We start from the raw sequence: 24,770 nt of genomic DNA, 5'->3' as shown, positions 1-24,770 counted from the left end.
CAATAAATCGACTCTCCCACGGGGAACCTTAGGGATGCATGTCCATTTTATGGGGAAAATGTGAGGGGACAATTGGATGATGTTAATGATGTGATGACAATTTGACTAATCAAATGCCATCAACTTTGTTATGCCATGACCGTTTTGAAAGAGTCACCTTGAAAGCGGGGACAGTCCGGGACTTATTTGACCATAGGACCATAGGACCATACTGACACACAGTAAAAACTAATAGATTAAGTAGAGTAAAGCAGTCGTTTATTTTATGAAAACTGAATTCATGAGTTTTTGATAAAAATACATAATATTGTACATTCTCATAATTATTTGATCAAAATCAGCTGTAAAACCCATGTCATAATATACATGTAGGTACAGCACATACAAAGTCAAACAAGGTGGAAAATACATATCATGATATTATGTCAGACAAGGTAACTGATGGCATCAACGTAACTCATTATGTCCCTCTCTCCATTGACGTATTGTTCTTTGAGGCGTAACATGCGTTCGTCAATGCGTACATAATGTGGCTCTCCTCGGGTTTGGTCGGTCAGTAAGGGACGGTTCATATTCCTACGTCTGTGGGGAGGTTAGCAATACATTTGAATAGGCGAAACAGGAATAGGCGAAACAGGAATAGGCAGAACAGGAATAGGCGAAACAGGAATAGGCGAAACAGGAATACACCATTTAATAGCTGCGCCCTGCAATTATAAAGTTGCATAACAATTGCCAGATTTTCCCTCAGACGAGTGGTATTTGTATCGTTAATCGCAGCCATATATGCAAACCGTTAATTTCGATGAAATATGTTTACAGGGTGCTGACGAAACGAGTGCGAGCTGAGCCTTGTGATATTCAGCCCGCACTGTAATGGAAGCATCATAAACATAATATGTACAAACTCAAGAACGTATGCAAACTGGGTGTATTCAAATGGGACACTGCCATGTGCACTGCCTGTTCCCAATAGACTGCGCATGCTCTATATTCCTTGTTCCAACCGATTCGACAGTCCGCAGCACAGAACCTCATCAGCGAATGTCATTAGTGCCGCTGTAACAGCCTTAAACGTTCCAAAGGAAAAGCATTTCTTCGCTATTTATAGGAAGGACCTGTAACATGCAATAAGGACCCATAAGATGCAATACAACAGAGATGAGCCAGATCCCAATCTTGACTAGATTGGCATTGATTGTTCGGAGCTCATAGAGATTCCAGAACGTCTGTTAATATTTGCATCCCCAAATCTGATCACATCGTAACGAACTGGCCAACAGTAGACAAAGATATATGGGACCACTATAAAAAGTGAACGTTTTTAGCCTATCTAAATTGTCGTCTGCCAAGGATTACAGGACCGTCATTTTTGGCGTGGCCAGCGATGTTTTTGGCACGAAAAATTATAATTTTTTCAAAACGCGGCACCGACGTTGTTAGATCCTTAAAACCGACATTTTAGGTGCTCCGTCATTTTAGGCGCGCGACATACGTGTACATGTACCTGTGCAGGGACATAAAATTGTGCTGCTTTGTCAAAACACTTCAAAATCATCTTCTATTCTAAAGATGTTTTCCTTGTTTTGGTTTTTGCCGGCGTGGCGTTTGTGCTTGAATGTCTGTGACATCGTATTTATCGTCACGGGAGTGCTGAGTTTCGGTTTCAACGGGGGACGTATGCTGCGCTAACAACTGATTGTATAAAATTCATTTCTAGCGAAGAGGTCACGTACAATTTTTACAGGCGCCCCTTTCTGCTATCATAATTCTTGTGCTTTACTCTTGTAGCTAAGTCCATCCCCCAATATTGTAAGGTTTAGCAGAGCCTGACACAAAGAATTACCTCGCATTTAGGACTCAGTTTCCCTGCGTGTTTAGCAACCTTAAGCAACACACTGGCACCATGCTGGAAATATTGATTTGTGTCACTAAGAAATCCAGCAGTGAAAGCTAACTATTTATCACAGGTGTCAATTAAAAGTGTTGCTATCGTCACACGCTTACATTTGCTTCTCTCTGTACCTTGTGTGATCCCTTGAGCAAACATCTTACCATTCCACATTTGAAATTCTCGAGCTTCAACAAACACATCCGAACACATTGGTTCTATATACAAGTCTGATTTATTTGCCAACACACATCCCAATTGGGCACACATAATGACACTACATCAACCAACAAACACTTCACCACAATGCATAAATTGAACTGGTACCACAATAGTCAATAGAATTCCACATTCTCCCTCCAAATAATCTATACCATTTTTAATCGCTCACTTCGTCTTAGGGGGGCTTCCTCAGTCTCTGGCAACTTTAACTGACAGATGTTTTCAACATAACCACAACATACCTCTAATGGGTATAACCTCGATATGGCTCTGGTCGTTCGAGTTTTACCACTAGTCTTTTAGACTGCGGCGCGAGTCATTCCATCGGCTCACATCAGTAGTTCGATGACAATACCTAACTTCCACAGAGTGCGCGCATGATCTTTATCAAGGATGTGTACAACATCACCAGCACGAATCCTATTACATTCGGAAGCATGGGCCCTTGTCTGATATGAATGTCTTTCTCGCAAAGCACATAGATACTCCTCATGGAATCGATTCTGAAAGTATCTATACAACTCAGACCGCCTCTTTTCAGCACGTCTGATATGATTCATATCTCCGAATGTCTCCGAATCATCCTCATCTAACTGAAACTGAGGCAACGGTCTAACACAGTGACCAAGAATTATCATGTAAGGAGTTAAGGGTTTAAGTTCATCCTAAACACCTGAAGCATAGGTAAGAGGTCTATCATTCATTACTGATTGAACCTCTTTGATCAGTGTATACAGTTCTTCAAGTGTAATCAAAGATCGACCAAGAGTTTTCTTAATTGACATTTTCATAACACCTTTCCCATGAACCATCCCACCATGGACTCTGAACTGGAATGTAGCGAAATTCAATTCTATTCTGAGTAAAATGCCGTTGAACTGAGTCACTGGCAATATTCTTCAACAAATTCAGGATTTCCTCTGAAGCGTTCTTGAAGGTTTTAGCATTGTCTGATAAACACATAGCTGGAGTGGAATATACACTACAATGACGTCTATTAAGCCTGGATAAATGAGAGCCAGTCATGTCAGTAACAATTTCTAAGTTTACAGCCCTCGTGCAAAGGCAAGTAAACAAACATACATACACTTTTCGCACGTCAAATCAATACCCATGTTAGCAAATGGAACTGATGAATCAGTACGGAAGATCGGGAGATCGGGACTCTGGGGCAACACAAAAGCCCAGCTAGACACTAGTCTGCAAGTTACGCAAGAACGGAGCACATTTCTAACCTCGCCCTTGTGGATGGAATCCAGTATTGTCTCCGAGTCCTGAATAAAAAACCTGCTGTTGAGCTCTGCGAATCACCAACTTCGTGAAATAACTCTTCCGTGGTAACAAAATGGGCATACCAGTGCGCGTCCCAAGTCTACCAGCAGCACGAATTAGTCCGTTCTCAGCCAGAACAAGATTCAATTGACGAATGATGCTGCGGCAGGGGTCAACGGGTTTATCTGCTTGTTTTCGCGACAAGTATCCAAGAGCCTCAGAAAAGTATTCTGCCTGTAGAGATTTTACCAATAGCATATCTGCCCTTTCTATTTTATTAGCAGCAATGTTAGGGTCTCTGTCATCGGAAAGACCGGCAAATCGCATTACGTACACCGTCACCCGAAGCAAGTGCTCAATGTCACTGTATCCTTATACGTTAATCACATTGCCAACATTGCCAACATTGTGCATTTCATTTCCTACATTGGGACCTAATTCCTCTGAGCAACGCTAGCTGATACATCGGCACTTGTTTCAGGCTTCAAATGGTTCCAGCAATCTTCCGTTACCAACCACTTTGGCCCATGATTCCACAAATCAGACGATCTTAATGTGTCTGTACTACAGCCACGAGACACACAATCAGCCGGATTTTCCCAGCTGGCAACATGACGCCAATTTCGAACCGACGAATGTTCCTTGAAAACGTTGACTTTGTTTGCAGTTTGCCGCTTCAGTTGCTTTGACGAATTCAGCCAATGAAGTCCTATTTCAGAGTCAGTCAAATGATACAACTCGAGATCTGGGTAATCCTTAGCAAAGATTTTCGTAAGAGTACTCACGTATCTTGCACACATCACCATCGCCGAGAACTCAAGTTGAGGCACGGTCGGTTTTACCTTTGTACCAACGAGTTTACTCTTAGAGCCAATCAAAACCACGTAATCATCTTGTCGTAGATAACAAACAGTTCCCATTGCTACCAAGCTGCTGTAACTGAAAGCATGTAGCTGCACAGGGCGACAACTGTCCAACTGATACCAACATGGGTGCTCAATTTCATGTACACAGTTTAAGTCCTGAACAATGTCGCACCATGCTTGGCATTCAGTTGACGGCAATGGAGTACCCCAATCGTGTTTCGCCTCCTATAAATGCGAAATGAATAATCTGGCCTGAACAGTCACTGGTTGAACAAAACCTAATGGATCGAACAGGGATGACAGAACCGAAAGCACGTGGCGCTTCGTAATGCTATCAAATGTGTCACAGTGTAGCTCCTTTTTAAGAATTCCCAACCATCAGTTCCCGCATTCCATTTCAGTCCAAGCACGCTGGCCGTTGTCTGCTGTGTCTGAGTTCCATCAGCATGCTAAATTCTTGAGAGATCGGATGAATTAGACAACCACTGACAAAGATTAAATCCACCGTCTTGCATTATACTGCGTGCCGAGTGATAGTACTCCTGACCACTAAAGCCTTTTCTGAATCAGCCCGAGTCAAGACATTATCCATGAACAGTTTCTCCTCTAGGTCACTTGATGTGCTTGATTCGTAGGAGTTCCAATGCTTATCCAGTACCATGCCTAGCGCTAACGGCGACGATGTTCCCAAAGACAACTGTCGTGTAACGATAAACAATAACTTCCTCTCTCGGGTAATTGTTGCGAAACCAAAGAAACTTGTCGAAGTTCCTATCCTTTTCAACAAGTTCAACAGACAGGAATGCGCGAGCAATGTCAGCAACGACTGCGAATCTATGTACGCGAAAACGCAGTAGTAACTCATGCAAACCTTTCAACATACAAGGTCCCTTGAAAATACAGTCATTAAGACTCACCCGACCGGCATTTGCAGCAAACACAACGCTCTTCACTACATGGGCAATCTGCTTCCGGTATCATTTCGATGTATCCCTTTTCTAGGTGTTCTTGCATAACATCACGGTATGAGTCCATTAAGTTCAACTTCTCAAGACGTTTCGTCACCTGTGACAATCGTTGCTTACAAAGCTCCAGTTTAGAAGGCAGATCATAGTTATCTTCCTTCCACGGCAATGGCGCAAAGTATTTTCCGTCTTTGAATTCTATTTTCTGACGATAGTCCGCTTTGAAACGTTCATCATCAATGTCATTCGTGACAACATCTGTCGTGCCTATTTCACTACACCGAAACAAGCTTGACAGTCTATTTTCTAGCTCTCGATTTGACATTGGCCTGTTTTCTTCAATGAACACTGGTTCGATTTGATTTGCTCAACTTCACGGGTTAAGCAAAAACACGACATTCCACTAACAGTTGGCGACACAATGGATTCATTGTCTGTAGACTACCAATTATCTAAAGTAAGATTTATTCCCTGGATCGCTGTCCCTTTTGCTGGCACAGTCTTCACAAGCGTAAGACAAACGCCCAATTAACCCCTATATGATATGGTGGAGAACTTGTTTTGACTTATGATACCATTCATTTTAATTGGTGAAGTTTCCATTTAATTACAACCCCGTACACTACGACCCCAAGGTGAGCGTTTTGGGAGGCGCTCATTAGCGCCGTCCAGCCGTTCTATAACAAGACAGACAAACTGTCGACAGGCAAATATCGAAATACATAAAAAGAAACGACTAGATAGAGGAGTAGATGATTTCAAGAGATTCAAACTAGTTATCTTGTTCAACAATAACATACACATTGCCAACATATTTTTGATATTTCTTTATCATCTTATGATTTGAGAAAGCTTTTGGTGTGCTACCTTCTTCCCGTCGTCAACATCTGCGCCGCTTTCAATAGCATGATAGAGCATCTACGACAGCAAGGTGACCGTTGTGAGAGGCGAGCATCAGCGCCCCATTGACGCCGTCAACAATCAATTTTTGAATTATCATAATACATGTATACAATAAGATAAGAGCCAGAAGTCGAGATCACTTTGAATATATTCAATTTTAGTTTTGTAACCTATGCACTACTTTAAAACTGCCAAATTATCGCGCCTTATGATTCATGTTTCCAACTTACAAAGATTTCTGGAGAAAAAAATCATAATTATTTTGGCTGATCACGAAATATTATTCGGCTTTTTCTTTCTTATTTTATTTATTGAACAAAAGGTGCCACGTACCAAGGTACATTATGGTCACCTATTACAATTGGAGTGGGAGAATGCAGGTGAATATAGGTTGGCAATCCAATTCCCAATTTCTCAACAATTTATGAAGCCGAATCTTACCAGTATGATCAGGAGGCCGGCTAAATGGCAAATCTTTTGGAGTTTTTGATAACTAGGGAACGTATGGTTTCAACATCAATGCAACCGACCGTTCCGAGAGACGAGCGATGGGACAGAGCTCTCTCGGGTCACGCGTTGACCCTGGCAAATTCCACACAACTGAAACTTGAACAACTATTCTTCGATCAGCTGAACATAGCCAAATCCTCAGTTTTAGAGCAAACGCCATTTTCAAATGCACAGATTTCTATACAGTTATTCAGATATAGTGTCAAAGACAACATTGATACAAACAGCGATATGTTTCATATTTTACTTTTCGACAGTTTTTAGAAGTGGTGACGGCACTGATTTGAGAATAATTTTCGAAATGCGTTTTTCTTCTCCGGATCATCACATATTTTTGTGGTTAGCAGTTAATAAGTACATGTAGTTAGGTATGTTGTCGGTGATAAATAGACCATCTAAAGGCATCATATGGTTCCATTTGTTGTCATCTAGTGGGATATTCATATCTTATCAATTTGACCCACTACAACGAGTTTTATTGCAGGTTAATTTCGCGTTCGCGGTAAAAATTGAAAAAAAGTATGAAAACATGCAAAAGACTCGACTTTTGTGGTCAAACGTTAGCATGTTTAGAAATCAAATTTTTGTTATATCAAAATTTCTCTGATTCAATGTCTCTGCTATTTTGAAGCCCAGTTTCTTTCCTTTAAGATTAGAAAACGGTTCATTTTCTCATCGATGAGCTTGTTTTGGCAAACACTAAAGCGCAAAGTGGCGTACATGACGTGTATATTCTGAGTCTTCTCATAATGTGCCTGTCACAAGTTTGCCATTGATCACAACCTAGTTATGGATTTTTTGTAACAAATTGCAAACTGATCAGTGGGTGCATGCATGCATGTTAATTTCGATTTGATTATTGTTTAGTTTGCCAATTAGCAGCCAGTGAAAATTAACTAACTTATCTGCCTAAATTGTTTGATCGTTCACATCGATATAAGTCCAAAAAAATTTATATTGTATGTATTTGTTATCCGAGAATCTTATGTATACTGCATGTGCGGAGTATATTTTTCGTTGAATATTTGGTCGTTTTATCATTGTCTTGCATCTCAGCCCAGTTTGTAGCTGAAGTAAAATGGGCTTCATCACGACTTCTAGTTAATTGCCCGAGAGAGCTGTGGGATCAGATGAAACTTGCCGTGACCTGACTCTTTATTTGAAAGACTCTTGTTTAACCAAGTCTAAAACGAGTGTGTAGGTTATCAATCTTACGTAAGCAACGACCAGCTCCGAAAAAAAACACGTTATTTGAAATATTGTATTTTATATCTTGAAAGAAAATAATGTAGGTGACTGCTTTATGTCGGCGGAAAAATCGTTCAAGATGGAACAAGCAGAGGGGATAAATGAGTTTCTTGCCCTATCGGTCCTACAGGCGGATGGACAGCTAAATGACGTGGCAAGTTTACATTTACAGCAGCACGGCCAAATGATTTAGAGAGATTCTTCTATCCCGTTTCCGTGATCAGGATCAGGATAGGTATCAGTTCGCGGATAGGATCTAACCTGAAGCCCGCTATTCTATCTCACTATCAATCACTTCACTGGACGCAAGGACCCAACGCGCCGCGTAGCGGCAAAATAGCGAAGCTGGCGAAACATAATGGGTCACCGTGGCCTTATTTTTGACTTATAGCGCGATTGTGGAGTTGTAACTATTTTGCTGTATATTGTCACAAGGAAAGAAAAGCACGCGACCAAACGCCGACCTATTTATGTAAAGTAATAATTAGAAGTTCAGGAAATGTTAATAAAAAATCATTCCATATCGTCTTTTGAGGACATTTTTAATTATAAAACATATATGCCTACGTCACAGTCTGCTATGGTCATTTTGATCACAGATGCCTCGCGCAGCCAGAGTTTCTTCACTTATTAGTCTGGCGCATGTCAGACCTTCTGTGTTCGAGACGTTTTCCAGCACGATGTATGTGGGCAAAAGCAACACTGCGCAGATTATCTCGAGCAGGGGCTAATAATAGATTATGTTAATGAGCATACCTTCTTCATTGAGTTTTCCCAGAATGGTCCATATAGCGCGAAACTCGGGACGGCATGGTTCTTCTATTAAGTATATACCTACGTCACAGAGTCTCTGTAATGGTCATTTCTGTTACAGTAGTCACGCGTAGCCAGACTTACTTCACTTATTCATCTGGCGCAAGACAGCCGTTCTTTGTACTAGACGTTTTCCACCACAATGCATCTGGCCCGAAGAAACACTGCACAAGATTACCTCGAGCTGGAGCTAAGAATAGATTATGCTAATGAGCATACTTTCTCATTGAGTTTTCCCAGAATGGTGCATATCGCGCGAAGCTACTAAGCCTAATACCAATAGACCCCGCGTGGTGGCGCTGAGGCGGCCGCTGTAATCAAGAGAGTGAGTGGCTGAGTCACTCTAGAAGCTACTTGGACGGACCTAACCATAATTGCTTATATTTTCGCATTGCTACAATGAAAGAAAATAAACTGGCAGAAATTGTGAACAATCGATTTCGCCTGAGGAAGACCAAAGATATGGCGATGGAGAAGGAACAACTCTATCCCTTTCCGGAAAACTGTGGGGCGTTAGAAACCCCAAAGCTTAACGATGAGATAAGGACAAAGATCACTGCTGTTGCCCGATCGCGTGATGTCCGCCTATTTTATATCCAGAAGGCAGTTAACAAAGCTGCTGCCGCAGTGGCTAGGCTAGCATCGCAGATTCAATTCTCAAAGAGAACATTGACAAACAGAAAAAAGTCAAAATCGCTTCCGATGCTTTGGCTCTTCTTGGGTACGCAAACCAGGAGCTCTCAATAAAACGTATGGAAGCAATAAAGCCAGGTCTCAGGGCCAAGTTTCAAAGCTTTTGCCAAACAGGAATAATCCATGTTACCAACAAATTATTTGGCGACGACATCTCCAAGGCTATAAAAGAGGCCAAACAGGTCGAGGAGGTGACGAAAGACTCATACTCTTTGTCAAAAAACTACTTGTAGAAGCCGCGGGGAAAGAGTTTCCATCACGGCCGCAAGAGTTACCAATCCCGTCGACAATACCGCGGTAAGTTCCAAGGCGGAAGGGAAAAGAAGCCCTACTCCCATAACAAGAAGAAACGGGAGGACGGAAAGTAAAGACAGAACGCTTACCAGATCAGGTAGGTCCTCAAAAGACTTCTAAGCTTGATATTGACCAGTACAACTTCCTTTAATTATGCAGAACTCAATGAGTTCATTGAGCAAACCGTTAGAAAATCGGAGGCCGATATTCGCTATTTTAAAGCAGGTAGAATACGACATTATTTTGAAAACTGGAAGGAATCAACATCTGATCCTTTTCTCCTCAATATTATCAAGGCTACCAGCTTGAGTTTGATGGAGATCCGCTGCGACAAACTAGGGTGCCATCCCAAATAAAATTTAACAGAGAGGAAACTGAGGCCATTAATGCTGAAAATAAATCTATTCTGGAGAAGAAAGTGATAGTAGAATGTCTCCAAGAGCCCATACAGTTTATTTCCTGTATTTCCTGTATTTTCCGTATTCCCGAGGCCAAAAAAGGATGTAACATATAGAATGATCCTAGATCTGTCCATCTTGAACAAGCATTTGATGTATGTCCATTTTAAAATGGAGGGCCTTAAGACCGTTGTAGTTTTGATGACGCCGTTTTGCTATCAATACACAGTTGATATCAAAGATGCGAATTATTGTGTGCCTATACACAGAAATTCACAAAGATATTTAAAGTTTGAGTGGAATGGAAGATTATTTCAGTATACGTGCTCCCCGAATGGGCTTGGCCCGTGTCCAAGGCTATGGAAAAACCTAATGAAACCGATTATGGCACGCATAAGGCAGCAAAGTATCACATCGGTCATATATGCTGACGATCTACGGCTGAAGCAAGATATGACACTGGCATGTGCCAGAAGTGCAATGATGGCTACTACAATACTAGTTGACCATATGTTAATTCTCCATCCCATTAAGTCAAAATGGCCACCAAGGCAACATAGGGAATTTATTGGATTCATATTTGACTCAATACTTATTGCGGTTTTCCTCACACCACAGAAAGTGGAAAGGTCGAAGCCATATGCTCAAGCCTACAGAGCCAAGGGAGGCCTACTATAAAATTACTTGCCGAGGTTATCGGTACTTTGGTGTCTTGCTTTCCCGGGGTGATGTATGGCCCATTTTATTACAGACAGTTGGAAGCTAATAAGATGCAGGCTCTCCAATTACAAACTGGCGACTATGACAAAAAGACTTGCTTGACAGATTGGGCCAAGGCAGAACTCAAATGGGAGACAAGACCACAATTGATTTTTTAAGCCTTTTAGCAGTTAAGTGCCAGTCCATGAGAGAACCATGCAATATCATGCAGAAGTGGCAAGATGGGGGGTCAACAGATTTGGTTGCAATTTTTACCATGGGCTACACTGGGGGAGGTATGAAGGCTGGTGGCTTCGTTTGGCCATACACCCTATGGTTCCGGTGTACGACCATTACCCCTTTCCTATGCATTATCTATTAGAAAATACCTCCAAACTAGACCTATTGCAGCTAATTTTTGGCACCAGTTCCCCAATTCTTGTTGAAATCTATTGATGTGGAATTGAAAGATGGGGCCTTGAGCCATATTATCCATAATTTTTATTTGCCCCAAAATATTCTTATAGGAGGGTAAGGGGTGTCCCAAAAATGCTATACACCCCATTTTTGAAAAATGTGCCATATTTGAGACAAGATTCCTCAGCCATTGCAGGTCTTTGGCAAGTGACCTTTACATGGATAAAGCTTACTATATTGCTTTTCAATTAAAAAAAAAAAAAATCCAGGGAACTCTTCCGGTTTTTTCGCAGCGGGCCCGACTGCGCGTCCCTCCGGGGTCCCCTCCCGGAGACCATATAAAGCATATATCTCTGGATCCCCTTATGAATCCCTCCCAAAATATTACTGAGTATTAGTGAGACCTTTAGGATATGAAATTTACCATTTCCCCCGCCCACCCCTCAATTTTAATCCCTTTGGGGCCGAGTAGCCCTTTCGAGAGATAAGCGGTTAGGTTGGAAACCGTCCTGCATGCAACAACAACAGCAGTTACACAAGCATGGCACATGTTATCAGGTCATGTGCATGGATGCAGCATGGAGGAAGAAAGAACACTTCAACTAAAGTGCGGTTTTTCTGAAATAATAAAGGATTTCCAATGTTGACTGGTAGGAAGTTATCCTCATGACACTTGTGTCCTCCCATTGAAGCATTGCAAGAAAGATGTGAACGCTCATTTGAGCCGTTGTTTGACTCCAAATCAGGCTGCCCAGGTCAAAACAGAATGGCAGCTGATTGCACTCCGTGCTGGTGTGTTCGATATTGACAGTTCTGTGTTGGACACCACCATTTGTCCAAAACACAGGTACCAGAGGAGTTTGTTTTGGAGTTCGTCCAGGAAATGTCCACACCCTTTACACCCTCCCAAATCCAAGGAAAAGCCACGGAGAGCTAAACAATATGGAGGAGGCCAGGTCCATCCAGAGAAGTCCAAAGAAATTTGGAACCAGTGGGACGTGTTTGTACCTGTTGGATCAGGTAAGGCAGTGCCAGTAGTTCAGTACATCTTGGAACATGTTAGGCCTATTATTAGGGCCTCAGCAGTGTACTGGGCTGTTATATGAATACATGTAGGCCTAGGCGTTGTGCCAGGCTCTGTCAATCCAGGACCAGGCCCTAGTCGCAAGTAAAAACTTGTCTTATGGAGCTTACACTACCCACCATTGACTACAGTAGGGCTCGGAGAGTGACTGGTCTCACTAAAAGCGAGTCAGGACTCGCATACTGGTACGGTAGGCCTAGTTTGTTTTCATACTACATGTACTAGCGGTTGGGCACAACATTTGTTTGTCACTTTATGAGGACTGCTCCTGATCCATTCAAATCGTGACACCCACATGTAGGCAAAATTCACTTTATGCCAACTTATGGGGTGGTATTGGGATTGATTGTTTTCAATACTTTTCTTCTCCATTTCAGTTCTCTGCAAAAGTTGTGTGGCTAGACACAAAGAATACATGGCTAATTTAGAAACTAGATCAAGTGCAGCGGAGGTAAGTCCAGTACGTGCAAATGCTGTTTATTGATAAAGACTGTGGTGATGTGGTGTTGTTGGAGAAAAAAACATGTTTTCATGGACAGGCCAGAGAGGATAAAAGATACTGAGAGAGGGGGCGGGGTTAGCAGCTCTTTTAGTTTACGTGTGCTGAGGTCCAAGTAAATGTTCAAATTTCTCTATGAAGCTGTCACAAAGCTTTTGTGTTTCTAGGCATCAGTTGCATAGATTATAAGTACATGAAAAATACTGGCTATCTGTTTGTAATTTTCAGCCTGCCTCATCTACAGTTTCGTTGTCCCCTGTCTCTGAAATTCAACCTGAGGAAAAATCGAAGGAACCTGATGGTACGGAATTTGAGGTATGTGTTCTTAGCTTCACAGTCTAGGCACAACAATTTGTACCTTATTATTTGATAAATAATCAGTCAGATTTCCTTCAGTGAATCCAGGTAATTTCCCATCGGTGCAATGTAAGGAAATTTATTATTCTATAATAAATTGTAGCCCCAGTAAATGACGCGACATCTAGTGCAAAAGGAGTTGAGATACTCTGATCCTAGCGTACGCTCTAGTCTGTTGTTGTTAAACCAGAGCTCGTTTAATCTTGGCACCGCAGCCCTTTAAGCCATCATACATGGCATGGGCTGTGCTAGTATTTTAATCTATTAGCCAATGGAACTCACAGTTTGCTTTTCAGTGTTTTGACTCTGAGTTGTAAGGAAGCTTGTTTCTTTCAGGGTGGAGATGGAGAGGACCAGAGTTGGCGAGTGATTTTGCCTGTTACTGGGAGTACCGGTAATGGATCATCATGCTCAGAAGCTGATAATGTTATCATAAAGGTGAGCATTGATGCTAGGTGAAAGAGGTACAGCCAATGTGTCCTGTGCAATAAAAAGACATTTTGTAGGATGACTGCTCCTAATGCTATGCTGGTGAGTTGCAGTGAAAATCTATCTTGAGTCAAATTTGGATTTTCATAGCCGGCTTGTAAGGGAACTTCGAGGCTTTAAAGTGACAACACGTCCATGGACCATTTCATTGATGCTATGCTGTCTTGTTGCACACATAAGTAATTACTGGTGTGGCCATTTAAAGTTCCTCTTTCATTTCAGGGTGGCCACTTGCTTTCTGGAAATGGTAGCTCCACACCAAGTACAGAGACTGATAATGGTTGTGATGTGATGGATGTGACTTGGGCACCTACCCCAGCGCCACGAAATGTCGAACTGGCAACACTGAATAGTTTCCTTGCTAAAGGAGGATGTGCTCCAGTAGATGGTCAGCTCGTCACTGCCATTGACAGTGCCTCACAAAGAACCCTACGGTATTACAAATCGAAGGCAAGGGAAGCACTTGGTCTAGTTCTTCATCTTCTCGCACCTGGACAAGAGGATGAATTGATGGCGTTGGTCCATCCTGCACCATCGGTAGTGGATGACAGTTTAGCTGCTTCAGTCGTGAAGTGCTACAATGAGGCGGAAATATGGTTTACCAAAAGACAAATCCTATCCATCCTTGCTACGAATCGCACTAAAGCACAGTTGCTGGTTAGTTTCAAGATTTCATTAGCTGTTGCACGCAGTTCAAAGGATTGGCATGTAGTAGTAGGCAAGCCCTGTTGGTGTATCCCATCCTCATTGACGACAAAATTGAGCATCATTACCGCCAGTCCCCACTACTCTATCAACTGAACCCCTCAGGCTATGCTGTATCAATAAGTTCTGTTGGTTGATGAGCAGGGTCATGTGTGGAATGAGAGGTATGAGAAAGGACAACTATCACAATAGAATGACCCTGGTATTTCCAGTTGTTGGAACCAGGTTACATCTTACATGTACATGTACATGCACTTGAACTTGAGTGACCTGCTCATTGTCACTCATATTTACACTGTGCATATACATTTTGAATTGCTATTGTTAAAAAAATACCTAGTATTCAATGTCTACCTTTTTGCAGGAACTAATCCCAGGATTGACTATCTACAGAATTGACAAGGCAAGAAAACACGCTACTGAAGTTGGTCAAGCCCAACCTGTGCATATTGAGCCAGTCACCCGATCCCGTATGGATGAGGCGAAGGTGGATCACTTCCTCGACTTCATCTCTAGACCAGAATTTCTTCAAGATGTAGCATATGGAACTCGTACCATGAAGCTGAGCCATGGGGAGAAACTGGAGATACCAAATGTTGTGAGGACTACCATCGTGTCAAGACTCATTCAGATGTACCTAGCATACTGCGAGGAAATTGGTTTTCAACCACTGAAAAGAAGCTCACTCTTCTCAATAATTCAGGCAAGAATGCCAATTACAGGTATTTGGAGTTCGACTTCCAAAGGTAACGGCAAATGCAACTCCTTGGCAAAGATTTATTTTGAGTTCTTCTGCTGTGGATTTGGAAATTGTGTTTGTCTGCCCAAAACAAGTTGAAATTCAAGGGTATTCCGTGAGAAAGTATGGGAAAAGTTGGACCGTCTATTGATTGAAAAAGAGGAGAAGTACATCCTAGTAGTATTATTGAATATATGACATGTTTAATGACACTTCTTCCATGTCTTTTTCCTAACTTGTTTACATATTGGTTGTAAAATAAAATTGTCTTTCATTCAGGTGTGCGCTGCATCTCAAAAAAAGTCCCTGGCTGGATTAGACAACATTGCCGCAGAAGGATCTCAAGCATTCGATACCCTACTCAAAGTTTTGGAAGTCCTTGGAGACTGTGGTATGTATAAAAAATGTAAACACTGATACGGTTGAGTCTTCTGCATTATTCAGTCACATAGGCTGCCTTAAACTGATTGTAACACATTGCCAAGCCAGCTATACCCATTCGGCCAAGCCAACTATGCCCATTCTGTTTCACTTGTACTCTTTGTTTTTCTCAATCTGCTAAAAGAAAAGATAGGCCCACATGCATCAGTCAAGCACTATTATATTCATAGTGAACTCAAAAGAATTTCACATGCAACCTGCTTATCAAATTAACTTTTTTTTCACATTAATTTCAGGTTATCCACATGCAACAATAGAGGACTTGAATGTCAAGATTCAGTCTGCGAGGGTTTACCTAAAGACGGATTTCAAACTTCATGTCAGCGAAGCCAGCCAGTGCCCTGACCACTGTATCATGTATGCCTTGGGGGATGGTACAACACCTTGCAGCCAAAAACATGACTTTTCATGTCAACGATGTGACGAGATATCGTATATATTTGATACCATCGAGTCAGCCTTCAGCGATTCAGACGTGTCATACAGGTATGGATATTTTCTTATGCCAAGCATGTTCTGTATGCCTAGGATTTGTGTTGATGAATGACATTCAATGCCATCATGATCTTCTGGCTGTTTTCTTGATTGTTTCCTGAACCATCATTCAACTACTTGCCTTACATCAAGTTTGATTCAGTAGCACACACCTCTGAGAATAAGTGTGTGGTCATGGACTTTCTCAGGAATCAAACAGTGATTTGTCAGTTCCAACAATTTGCTGCCTGATGGTGTGTCTCAATCTGTATATTGTTACTGTGGTGTAGAACTCAATTGAATGTCAATACCCTATCCCAAATTTCAGGCTCAAAGTAAACACTGCCTGAGTGACTTATGCCACCCCATGCTTATGCTTGTGCTAACGTATCATGCGGTCTTGTTTTCAGGTATGAGAAACAGAGGGAAGAGCTTCTTTTTGATTTTGAAGCGGCAAAGGAGAAGATCATTCAACTGAAGGCACATTTGCTGAGGGCAAAGAACCAGGAGAGGGCCAAGACCAAAATTCTTGATGAGCTGCTGCCAAACCAATGCTTGATGACCATGGACTGGGCAATGAAATTCCTACCGATGAAGTTCCGTGAGGCCCAGCAAGACTGGTTTGCTAAGAAAGGCATCTCCTGGCATGTGTCTGCGTTGGTGACAAAGACAATGGAAAACGAGTACCAGGTTAGTTGCAGAGGTCCTCCATGTATGAATGTTTCGGTGTGACACTGTTCTCCAATCTGCGTGACTGAAGGACCTTCCAGTTGAATGAGTGAAAAGAGGCTGGTGTAACTTTTTAAAGAAGTGGTAGCCTATGCACAGAGTGATTTGGACTGAAGAACTCAAAAACTAAACAGTCTGTGTGCTGGGAGAGGATCACCTATTTCAATTGATACTATAATGCCAAGGGAAGTATAGTTCATTTGTTTCACAGGAATGATGTCCTTTCATCAATACTAATTGATGATGGATGTTTGATGTTCTTCCCAAAGTGACAGCAAATTTAAGTGATACATGCCAATACATGTATCTCACCCTAGACGAATTCCTCCTTACGTTCACCGTCTCATTTTTAAGTTTTGTAATTTTTGTTTTTTTCCAGATACACTGCTTTGTCCACGTGCTCGTTCAATGCAAGCAGGATTGGTTCAGTGTCTACTCGTTGATTGAGGCCTGCATCGCAAAGCTTCAAGTCGAATTGCCACAAGTGACAGAGCTGTTCCTTCGGTCTGACAATGTGGGTTGTTACCACAACGCTTCCCTGCTATTGTCTCTGCCATCACTGTCTAAAGCCAAGGGGATTTTCATAAAACGATATGACTTTAGCGAGGCCCAATCGGGCAAAGATATATGTGATAGAAAAATTGCCCCAATGAAGGCTCACATGCAGCGATATGTGAATGAGGGGCATGATGTCCAGACTGCCCTGGATATGAAGAATGCTCTTGAGACGTATGGTGGAGTACGCGGTTGCTATGTTGCCGTTGCAACCCTAAAGCCCGGAGCAGCCAAAGAAAAGGGCACTTGGCAAGGAATAACGTCTTACACAAACTTTCAATTTGAGGAAGAAGGCATTCGGGTTTGGACAGCGTATGGTGTCGGGGTTGGCCAATTCCATAGCCACAATGTTGTACTGAAGAAGACCAGACAGGGATCATCTGGTGTAGTCATAGGTGATTACACTATACCAGATCAAATCACAGGAAGTCTTAGTGCCCACAGTTCCTCACAGTTGGTGCAAGTGCCATGCCCGGAAGATGGTTGCGGTAGGATGTTCCCTAGCCAGGAGGCACTCACCATGCACATGGCTTGCGGTACTCATGATGCCCTCCCACTGAAGGACACGAAAATCGATAAAGTCAAGAGGAAGTGGACTGAAAAAGTCGATGCCCTTGCAAAGCCTTCTGTTTCCAGTGGTGCTATTGAAGTGTCGGGCACCGTTGAGTCTGGAAGCAGCCTCGTTAAAATAGGATGGGCTCAGCGTGGCCAACGGACTGCACGGCGCAATGCCCCAGAGGTGCGGGAATTCCTGGAGAAAGAGTTCATGAAAGGTGTCAACACCGGTATCAAGGAGAATCCCTCAAATGTTGCCACACGTCTGAAGGCTACATTCAGCAAAGAGCACTGGCTAACATCACAGCAGGTGATGAGCTATTTCAGTAGGTTGTCCACAAAGCAGAAATGTGGACATCTCCCTGGTGGGCCAGTTGTTGAAGAATCAACAGAGGAGGAAGTTGCTGCTGTATCTGCTGCTGTGGTGCGACGCAGACTCAGAAACAAAGTTGCTCAGGAGGCAGGTTTCTAATACGTTGGATCTTGGTGATCATTGAATCTGCATAGTGACCCTGGAAAAAACTTCCCAATTTCCAATTTTTCAAATAATCTAGTCAAACATTGACCTCAGGGCCAGTTTTTATCTTGTAACCTAGAATATTGCTACTGAAGCATGAAATGAATGGTGACCTAGACATAAGCATCTGTTCCAATTCCTCTCTTTGAAAAGAGGATTGCTGACCTGTACGTTGTATGTTTAAGAGAAATGAGAAGTTCTTTTCATGGCCTCCATGTAGAATGCATCATGTTTTTGAATAAGACGACTGGATTTTTTTGTATACCCTAGAACATGTACAGCAGATGAGACACCAGTTGGACTGTATTTAATATTATCAATCCATGTTCATACTGAGACTAAAAGCTATTTTTGTACCAATCTGATAGCTCTAGTGATACGGTATTATCCAATATTTAGACGGGGCAATAGAGTTTCTTGTTGACCTTTCAACTTGTTAGCCTTGTAGTCTGGATGGTTATCACAGCCAATGGGCCCTTTGGCGCACTCTCTGGGACACCTTGCATGTACAATATAATTATGGTACTAGGTGCTTAGATTCAGACCGAACTCTTGTGAGTGGCTGCTTTCAGTGCCATACCAGCCTAACTTCAGAAATGCTACAGAAATCAGAAACTTGGTCCTGGTATCCGGTCAAAGTTGAGGATCCTTATTGTTGCCCCGTTTTTATCATTGGTACATGTGTACACTAGGTATAAATGTATACCCAGGATGACATTTGGTGTCATTACGGCTGCTCTTGTTTTTGAGATACAATGTATTGTGTATTTACCAGGTCAAAGGTCAGCTGCTTTAAAACTCAACTGTGGGGGGGGGGGGGGGGGGGCTGGCCATTGTATGTTTGTATGTGTTCATGTTGTAAATAGTCATATATAGTGAAAAGAAGTCATAGTACATTATACATTGTAGTACTAATTTTCATTATTTCTGGTGGACTGCTTGTTCACTTTTCTCGTTCATGTGTGATTAGATAGAATTCGCTGTCTGCAGAGGTCTGTCCTGACCTTTGGCTTTGTTGCCTGATCATGCAGGTAAAAATCCTTACTTTTCTGGATGTAACGCTAAAGAAATAGTTGGTCCAAGCAGACCAACCATGAATCAGGAGGGGATGTCCCCTATATACAACGATATTGATATTGATTTAGATTTTGTTTGAAAAGTTAGCTTGGCTACAGGCATCGTTGGGAGTGGATTATTTATGAAAAGTGTCCCTTATCCGCCAACCGAGGATTGAAATTTCGAAGAGGAGGCTCAGGTACACGACCACCCTGGGAAGTGGAATCTCTTCAGATCACTGAGTGCCCCCCCCCCCCGCCCATGCATTGCAATGGTGCCCCAAAATGTCTTTTTCATAACATCATACAGCACCACAAAGGAAATAATTGTGGTCAAGGACCAATTTGGGCAATGAAGAGACTATATCCATAAATACACAATAGGCGGCGCCACTTCATAATGAGTGAAAAATCTCCTCTTTTGCTAAAAATCTCACTTTTTTATTGGGACACCCTGACCAAACCCATGGACTTCCCTGGATTTTTCTTTTGGATTTTGAAAGGTGATGTAATTACCTTCAATATGAGGCATATTGCAACATCCAGAGCCCTGCAATGGCTGAGAACCATTGGTCTGAATTGACCTCTTCCGCAACCATGACCTATTACATAATCTTTCTAGGCCTATAGTAGCCTGGGCAGAGGCCATGGCTTTATGATTTCTCTTGGGTGAACACAACAGACCATGTACTACTACCACACAAAAGGGTATTGTCCAGAATTGCTCTTTCGTCCTGGTACGCATGTCCAAAGTCGCCCTCAGAAATGGCCTAAAATTTACCAAAAATGGCTTAACGTGACCCCAAAAATAGGCCCACCCCTAGTTCAGCAACCAGTTACTTGGCTGAGCTCATAATTGCTGTGGATTGTTGTCTTAGTGAATGGGTCTTGCATGCCAAATCTCATTAAAAAACTTTTGACCCCCACCTTGCCACCCTCTGAATGGTGGTATCATGGACCCGCACTTAAATTGTCAATGTTTGACCGCTACACATCAAAGAACGCGTGGTGTTGTGAATCTGAAATTTAGATTATGTTATTCCGGACAGTCGGGCAAGTAAATGGTGAAAAATAAAATGGTGATTGACCACGGAAATTTTTTGATAATCGACAAATTAGACAGACTTCGATATTTCCACTCTTTTCAGCCAACTGGCAGAAAAAACTCAAAACACGCCCCCTATTACCCAATTAGCAAAATTCGAAATTAATTTTTTCATCAAATAATTTCTTAATATCTGTAGACTTGCCACAACAAATATTTTTTCAATACCTCTCCAAATATGAACTTGAGAGTTAAAAACATGCACTCGTCTAATTGATAGGCCTCGACCCTCCAACCTATGAATATTCATTAGTGGTCTTGTCTCATGGTAGGTATTTAGCGTGGCCGCGGCCATTAGGCTTACTGCTGATCTACTGCGCGTATCTCACGTGATCCCGCTCGTGATTGATTGTTCGATAGAATTACAATCAACCTTCAACTTACAGGTAAGTCTCAGTTAATCAACTATAATTCAAATGGCCAGCTTGAGGACGAGAGACAGAACGCAACCGTCTCCACCTCTCGCGGGACTACAAGAAACAATACTTTATAACGCTTGTTCATAGCAGGTGAATACCAATGATGTGGAGCCGAGGCCCATACGACTTCTATTTCAAGGGGTCAATGAGCTCCCCACTCCCGGTGGTCCTCTATAATTAACCCCTGGAAACATCAAAAAATAAAAGCTCTGTGATTAGTAACTGACAATCAACATAAATATCGATGACGTCACTCGCTATCACATGTAATTTTTCATTCGCATATGATGATGAACACTTAACATTTTGAGTTTGCTTCTTGTAATCATATGAACAGATAACCCAAGCCTCCTTATAAATACATGCATGTGGTCACTCCACGAGTGATAGAGTGCAGGAACTGGCCCTGTCAAAAGTTAGTTGACCCAGCATTTTCCGAATGTCATTTAAATCCCAGCTCATGTCTGGCATCTCGATCGCACTGACGTCTGCTTTCAGTTGCTTCAGATCATTACGAAGTTTCGAAACACCCGAATGTCCTTGATTACGTTCAAATTCAAGTTTGATTTCGTCTCGCCTTAGTGAGTTATATATGCTCATTACTCTGTTTTCTGAGCTTTTTGGTTTCCTATTCCCTTTATTTTACAGATTTCTCAGTTGTTTTTGTCTAACTGAGACTTAAGGACGCTGTTCTCGTGTTTTAACCCGTTAAGTTGAGTCTGCAGACTGTCGTTAACGGCGTCAGTTTTTGATAAGTTTGAGCAGAAGTCACGATAGCATTGTACGATAGTATTTCGTGATTACATGCGGTTTGTTTGTTCATGTTTTTGCACTGCTGTAACGCCACGCAAAAATGTGTGAGCTATAAACCTCATGTGAATGATCGAATAACACAAACGCGGTGTTTAATTAATTAATAACCGCAATTATCGATATATTCTACTGATCAGGAAGTATCTACAATGTTAAACTTTGGATAACAAGTCGTATCTTCTTACCAAGATTTAATGGACATTGCAAATTTTGACCCTATATGTTTACCTCTTTGACTTTTTTGAACTTTAACTTTCGAGGCGCCACAGGGTTCAAATTGGCCATTGTTTTCCTCTCGGGACAGCCGCAGTGCTACATGTATACAGCCATGTTAATGTATATAACAATTTAATGAGTATTCTATCGATAAGCAAATATCGAAATATATAAATGGATAAGAGTCTGAGGTGTAGATGACCGCAAGAGTTATCCCATTCAACAATAACATACATCGCTTTATTATCTTACGATTTTAGAACGCTAAGTTAGGATGAATGGGACGTTTGGTGTGTTACCTTTTCCCCTAGGTAAACCTCTGCGTCACGTTTCAATAGAGAGTCTACGACCTTTTTTAAAAAAACTATTTTGTATATGATACTTTTCTCCAATGTTTTTGGTCACAAAGTGTGTGAATTGCGGGTTCAAATTTATCGATCGCGGACATTTTGTGGGCGTGTCTTTTTATACCCGTCAGCTGCTGCCACCTAGTGTCAAGTCAGATTTGATCGGCGCGCCATCTAACGTCGGAATTTAGAGTATTGTTTTGCACTGCCATATTTGCCGCGTCACACGTGGTCACGACGTAAAGGAAATGCATTGGCAGGTGGCCATCAAAACGTCATGTCATGAAGTCAAGTGAAGAACCTCTATAGAAAACGCTACGAAGTCGAAAACACCTCACGTAGAGCTAGTAGCGACTTACAAAATCGATTGAAGTTACAAGTGCTTTGACAATATGATGTAACTCGCTAAGAACCACCTAGTAATACCTAAATTCTCACTAGACTCTCTTAAGAAGGCTTCATGAATACGATCCCTGAGGTGAAGATGATTTTAAGTGATTAAAACTAGTTATCTCATTCAACAATAATATTCTTTGTTACCTTTTGATTTAGAAAGCTAAGTTTAGATGAATGGAAGTTTTGGTGTGTTACCTTCGTCTCTTTGTCAACCTCTGCGCCACCTTTCAATAGAGCATCTACGCAATCACGGTGACCTTCTTCGGAGGCGATCATAAGCGCCGTGAAGTCGTTCTGAAACAAGACAGACATACTGTCGATAACCAAATATCAAAATGCAATAAATAGATATACCCTAATATCCCGCAAGAGAGAAAATGATGCTATTCCCTTGCAGATGTTGCCAAATCTAAATCAAAGCCCTCGTTGTTACACCTAGCCAAATTTGGTTAGCAAATTGAACTAGGGAGACATGATGCAGGGATGATCCATCCAAGAATGACCAAGAGCCCCAGTTTATAAATAGGGACATGTCAGCAATATTCGTTCTCTCTCGCAGGACTTTAGGGTATATAAGTTGATTCCTCCTAACAAAATACATGTGAGGTTACAGATTACGAAATATTAATAACTAACAGTCAGGTGTAATATAAAAAATAACCATAAAGAAACAAACAACAAATAACAAACCAAAACAAAACACACACACACTAACATGCACACAGTGTGACCACTGTAAGTCAATGTGCCCACATCTGACTTTTGACAGTTTTGACTGAAAATCACCTTTGTTCACGACTCATCCATCGATCGCGCAATACGCATACAACTTTGAAATGGTTCATATATTATCCTCTTCTATTGTTGTTAACCCATGGTGTGACATATCAACGTGCTGGTAATTGCATCTAGTTTTCATATTTGAGATAAAATGCAGCTTGAAGGATATTATGTGTGCATTAAGGTCTAACTAGCCAGTGGTGATCGGGTCGGGATTGTACCCTCCCAAAAAACGAGTTCTTCAATCTCGAGTGATTAATATGGATACAGATGGGCCTACTCTATCCCTATTGCTACTTGTTTAAATGTAAATGTCCGATGTTTTTTGTGAAGGGGTAGCTCTGACGATTATTTGAGGAAAATACCAGTTTCTTCTGCGCACTTACGCGTTGAGCAGGCCCCGCATGACATTTATAGCTCAACAGGATGTTGACATCGACTGGTTCCTGTGAGATTGCACATGTTCTCAAGGTACAATTTCGAGGGCAAAAACTCAAACAAAAGCCGCAACGACAGCCTATTTTTATATAAAAGCTTGAAACAGTCGTCAGTTGGCTTTCTCAAGGTGATGAGTAGATGTGTAAAATAATTTTTTTCACCATCCTTGTTAATCTTGAAGTTATAAGGCATAAAGGTATGGCAAGCCAAAGCGGAAAAAATGCAGGACTTCATTTGTACGTATAAGAACACGAATTTAACGTCAGGACCTTTCATTTTCTTATCTAAATCTCCTTTTTTTCCATACTTTAAAACAAAATCATATCATAAAACAATTTTAAAAGAGCTTTTTATTCATCATGGCTTCATATTTTCCTATCCGTAAACTATCATCGATCATGTCAAAAATATTTCGTTCTGTAAAAAGAATTTTCATATCAATTTTTTTTTCGTTTAGTAAATACATTTTATGTATATAGAAAAATGTTTATCATACAAATATTTTCATCATATCAGAAATTTTTTCGTTCAGTAAAAACATTTTCATACCAGGAGCACGTGACCTTCCAGGAGCACGTGACCGCAAAAATTGATGACGTCACGTTTGGTACTATTGTCGTGTTGAAAAAATGATTCCATGCTTAATACTGTAATCCTCCTGTATCATTCAATTCCTCCCGAAATCTAAGTCGTGTACCGATAATATACGTGGTATTATTGGCACAAAACGACATCCACACGATGAAATACAATTCTTATTGTCTCTGCCTCGTTTTGCGGCCGAGGCAACCCCCAAAACGTGACGTCAGCAAATTTTGTGGTCACGTGCTCCTGACTGATCACGTGCTCCTGGAAGGTCACGTGCT

General features: G+C 41.6%; 3 protein-coding genes across 3 annotated transcripts in view; 2 read left to right on the top strand and 1 right to left on the bottom strand.

Annotated features, from left to right (window-relative positions):
• LOC135500409 (ankyrin repeat domain-containing protein 50-like) overlaps positions 1-24,770 on the bottom strand; it is a 745,855-nt gene that overhangs the window by 580,079 nt on the left and 141,006 nt on the right. The window lies entirely within an intron of this gene.
• On the top strand, positions 14,232-15,887 carry LOC135500898 (uncharacterized). The gene is made up of 4 exons (XM_064792616.1): positions 14,232-14,277; positions 14,690-15,071; positions 15,344-15,455; positions 15,742-15,887. The coding sequence occupies exons 2-4, from the start codon at positions 14,798-14,800 to the stop codon at positions 15,848-15,850; spliced, it is 495 nt and encodes a 164-aa protein (XP_064648686.1). The 5' UTR covers positions 14,232-14,277; positions 14,690-14,797; the 3' UTR covers positions 15,851-15,887.
• LOC135500764 (uncharacterized) lies at positions 15,861-18,290 on the top strand. The gene is made up of 3 exons (XM_064792415.1): positions 15,861-15,991; positions 16,390-16,669; positions 17,088-18,290. The coding sequence occupies exons 1-3, from the start codon at positions 15,861-15,863 to the stop codon at positions 18,288-18,290; spliced, it is 1,614 nt and encodes a 537-aa protein (XP_064648485.1).

The sequence above is a fragment of the Lineus longissimus genome, chromosome 16, assembly GCF_910592395.1.
Source record: "Lineus longissimus chromosome 16, tnLinLong1.2, whole genome shotgun sequence".
Classification (NCBI taxonomy): domain Eukaryota; kingdom Metazoa; phylum Nemertea; class Pilidiophora; order Heteronemertea; family Lineidae; genus Lineus; species Lineus longissimus.
This window is presented reverse-complemented; position numbering and strand designations above follow the sequence as displayed.

Coding starts and splice junctions, on each gene's coding strand:
- LOC135500898 (XM_064792616.1), top strand. CDS start 14,798: ATGGATGAGGCGAAGGTGGATCACTTCCTCGACTTCATCTCTAGACCA. Junction 15,072..15,343: donor TTGGAGTTCGACTTCCAAAG/GTAACGGCAAAT, acceptor TCTTTCATTCAG/GTGTGCGCTGCATCTCAAAA. Junction 15,456..15,741: donor GGAAGTCCTTGGAGACTGTG/GTATGTATAAAA, acceptor CATTAATTTCAG/GTTATCCACATGCAACAATA.
- LOC135500764 (XM_064792415.1), top strand. CDS start 15,861: ATGTATGCCTTGGGGGATGGTACAACACCTTGCAGCCAAAAACATGAC. Junction 15,992..16,389: donor GATTCAGACGTGTCATACAG/GTATGGATATTT, acceptor TCTTGTTTTCAG/GTATGAGAAACAGAGGGAAG. Junction 16,670..17,087: donor CAATGGAAAACGAGTACCAG/GTTAGTTGCAGA, acceptor GTTTTTTTCCAG/ATACACTGCTTTGTCCACGT.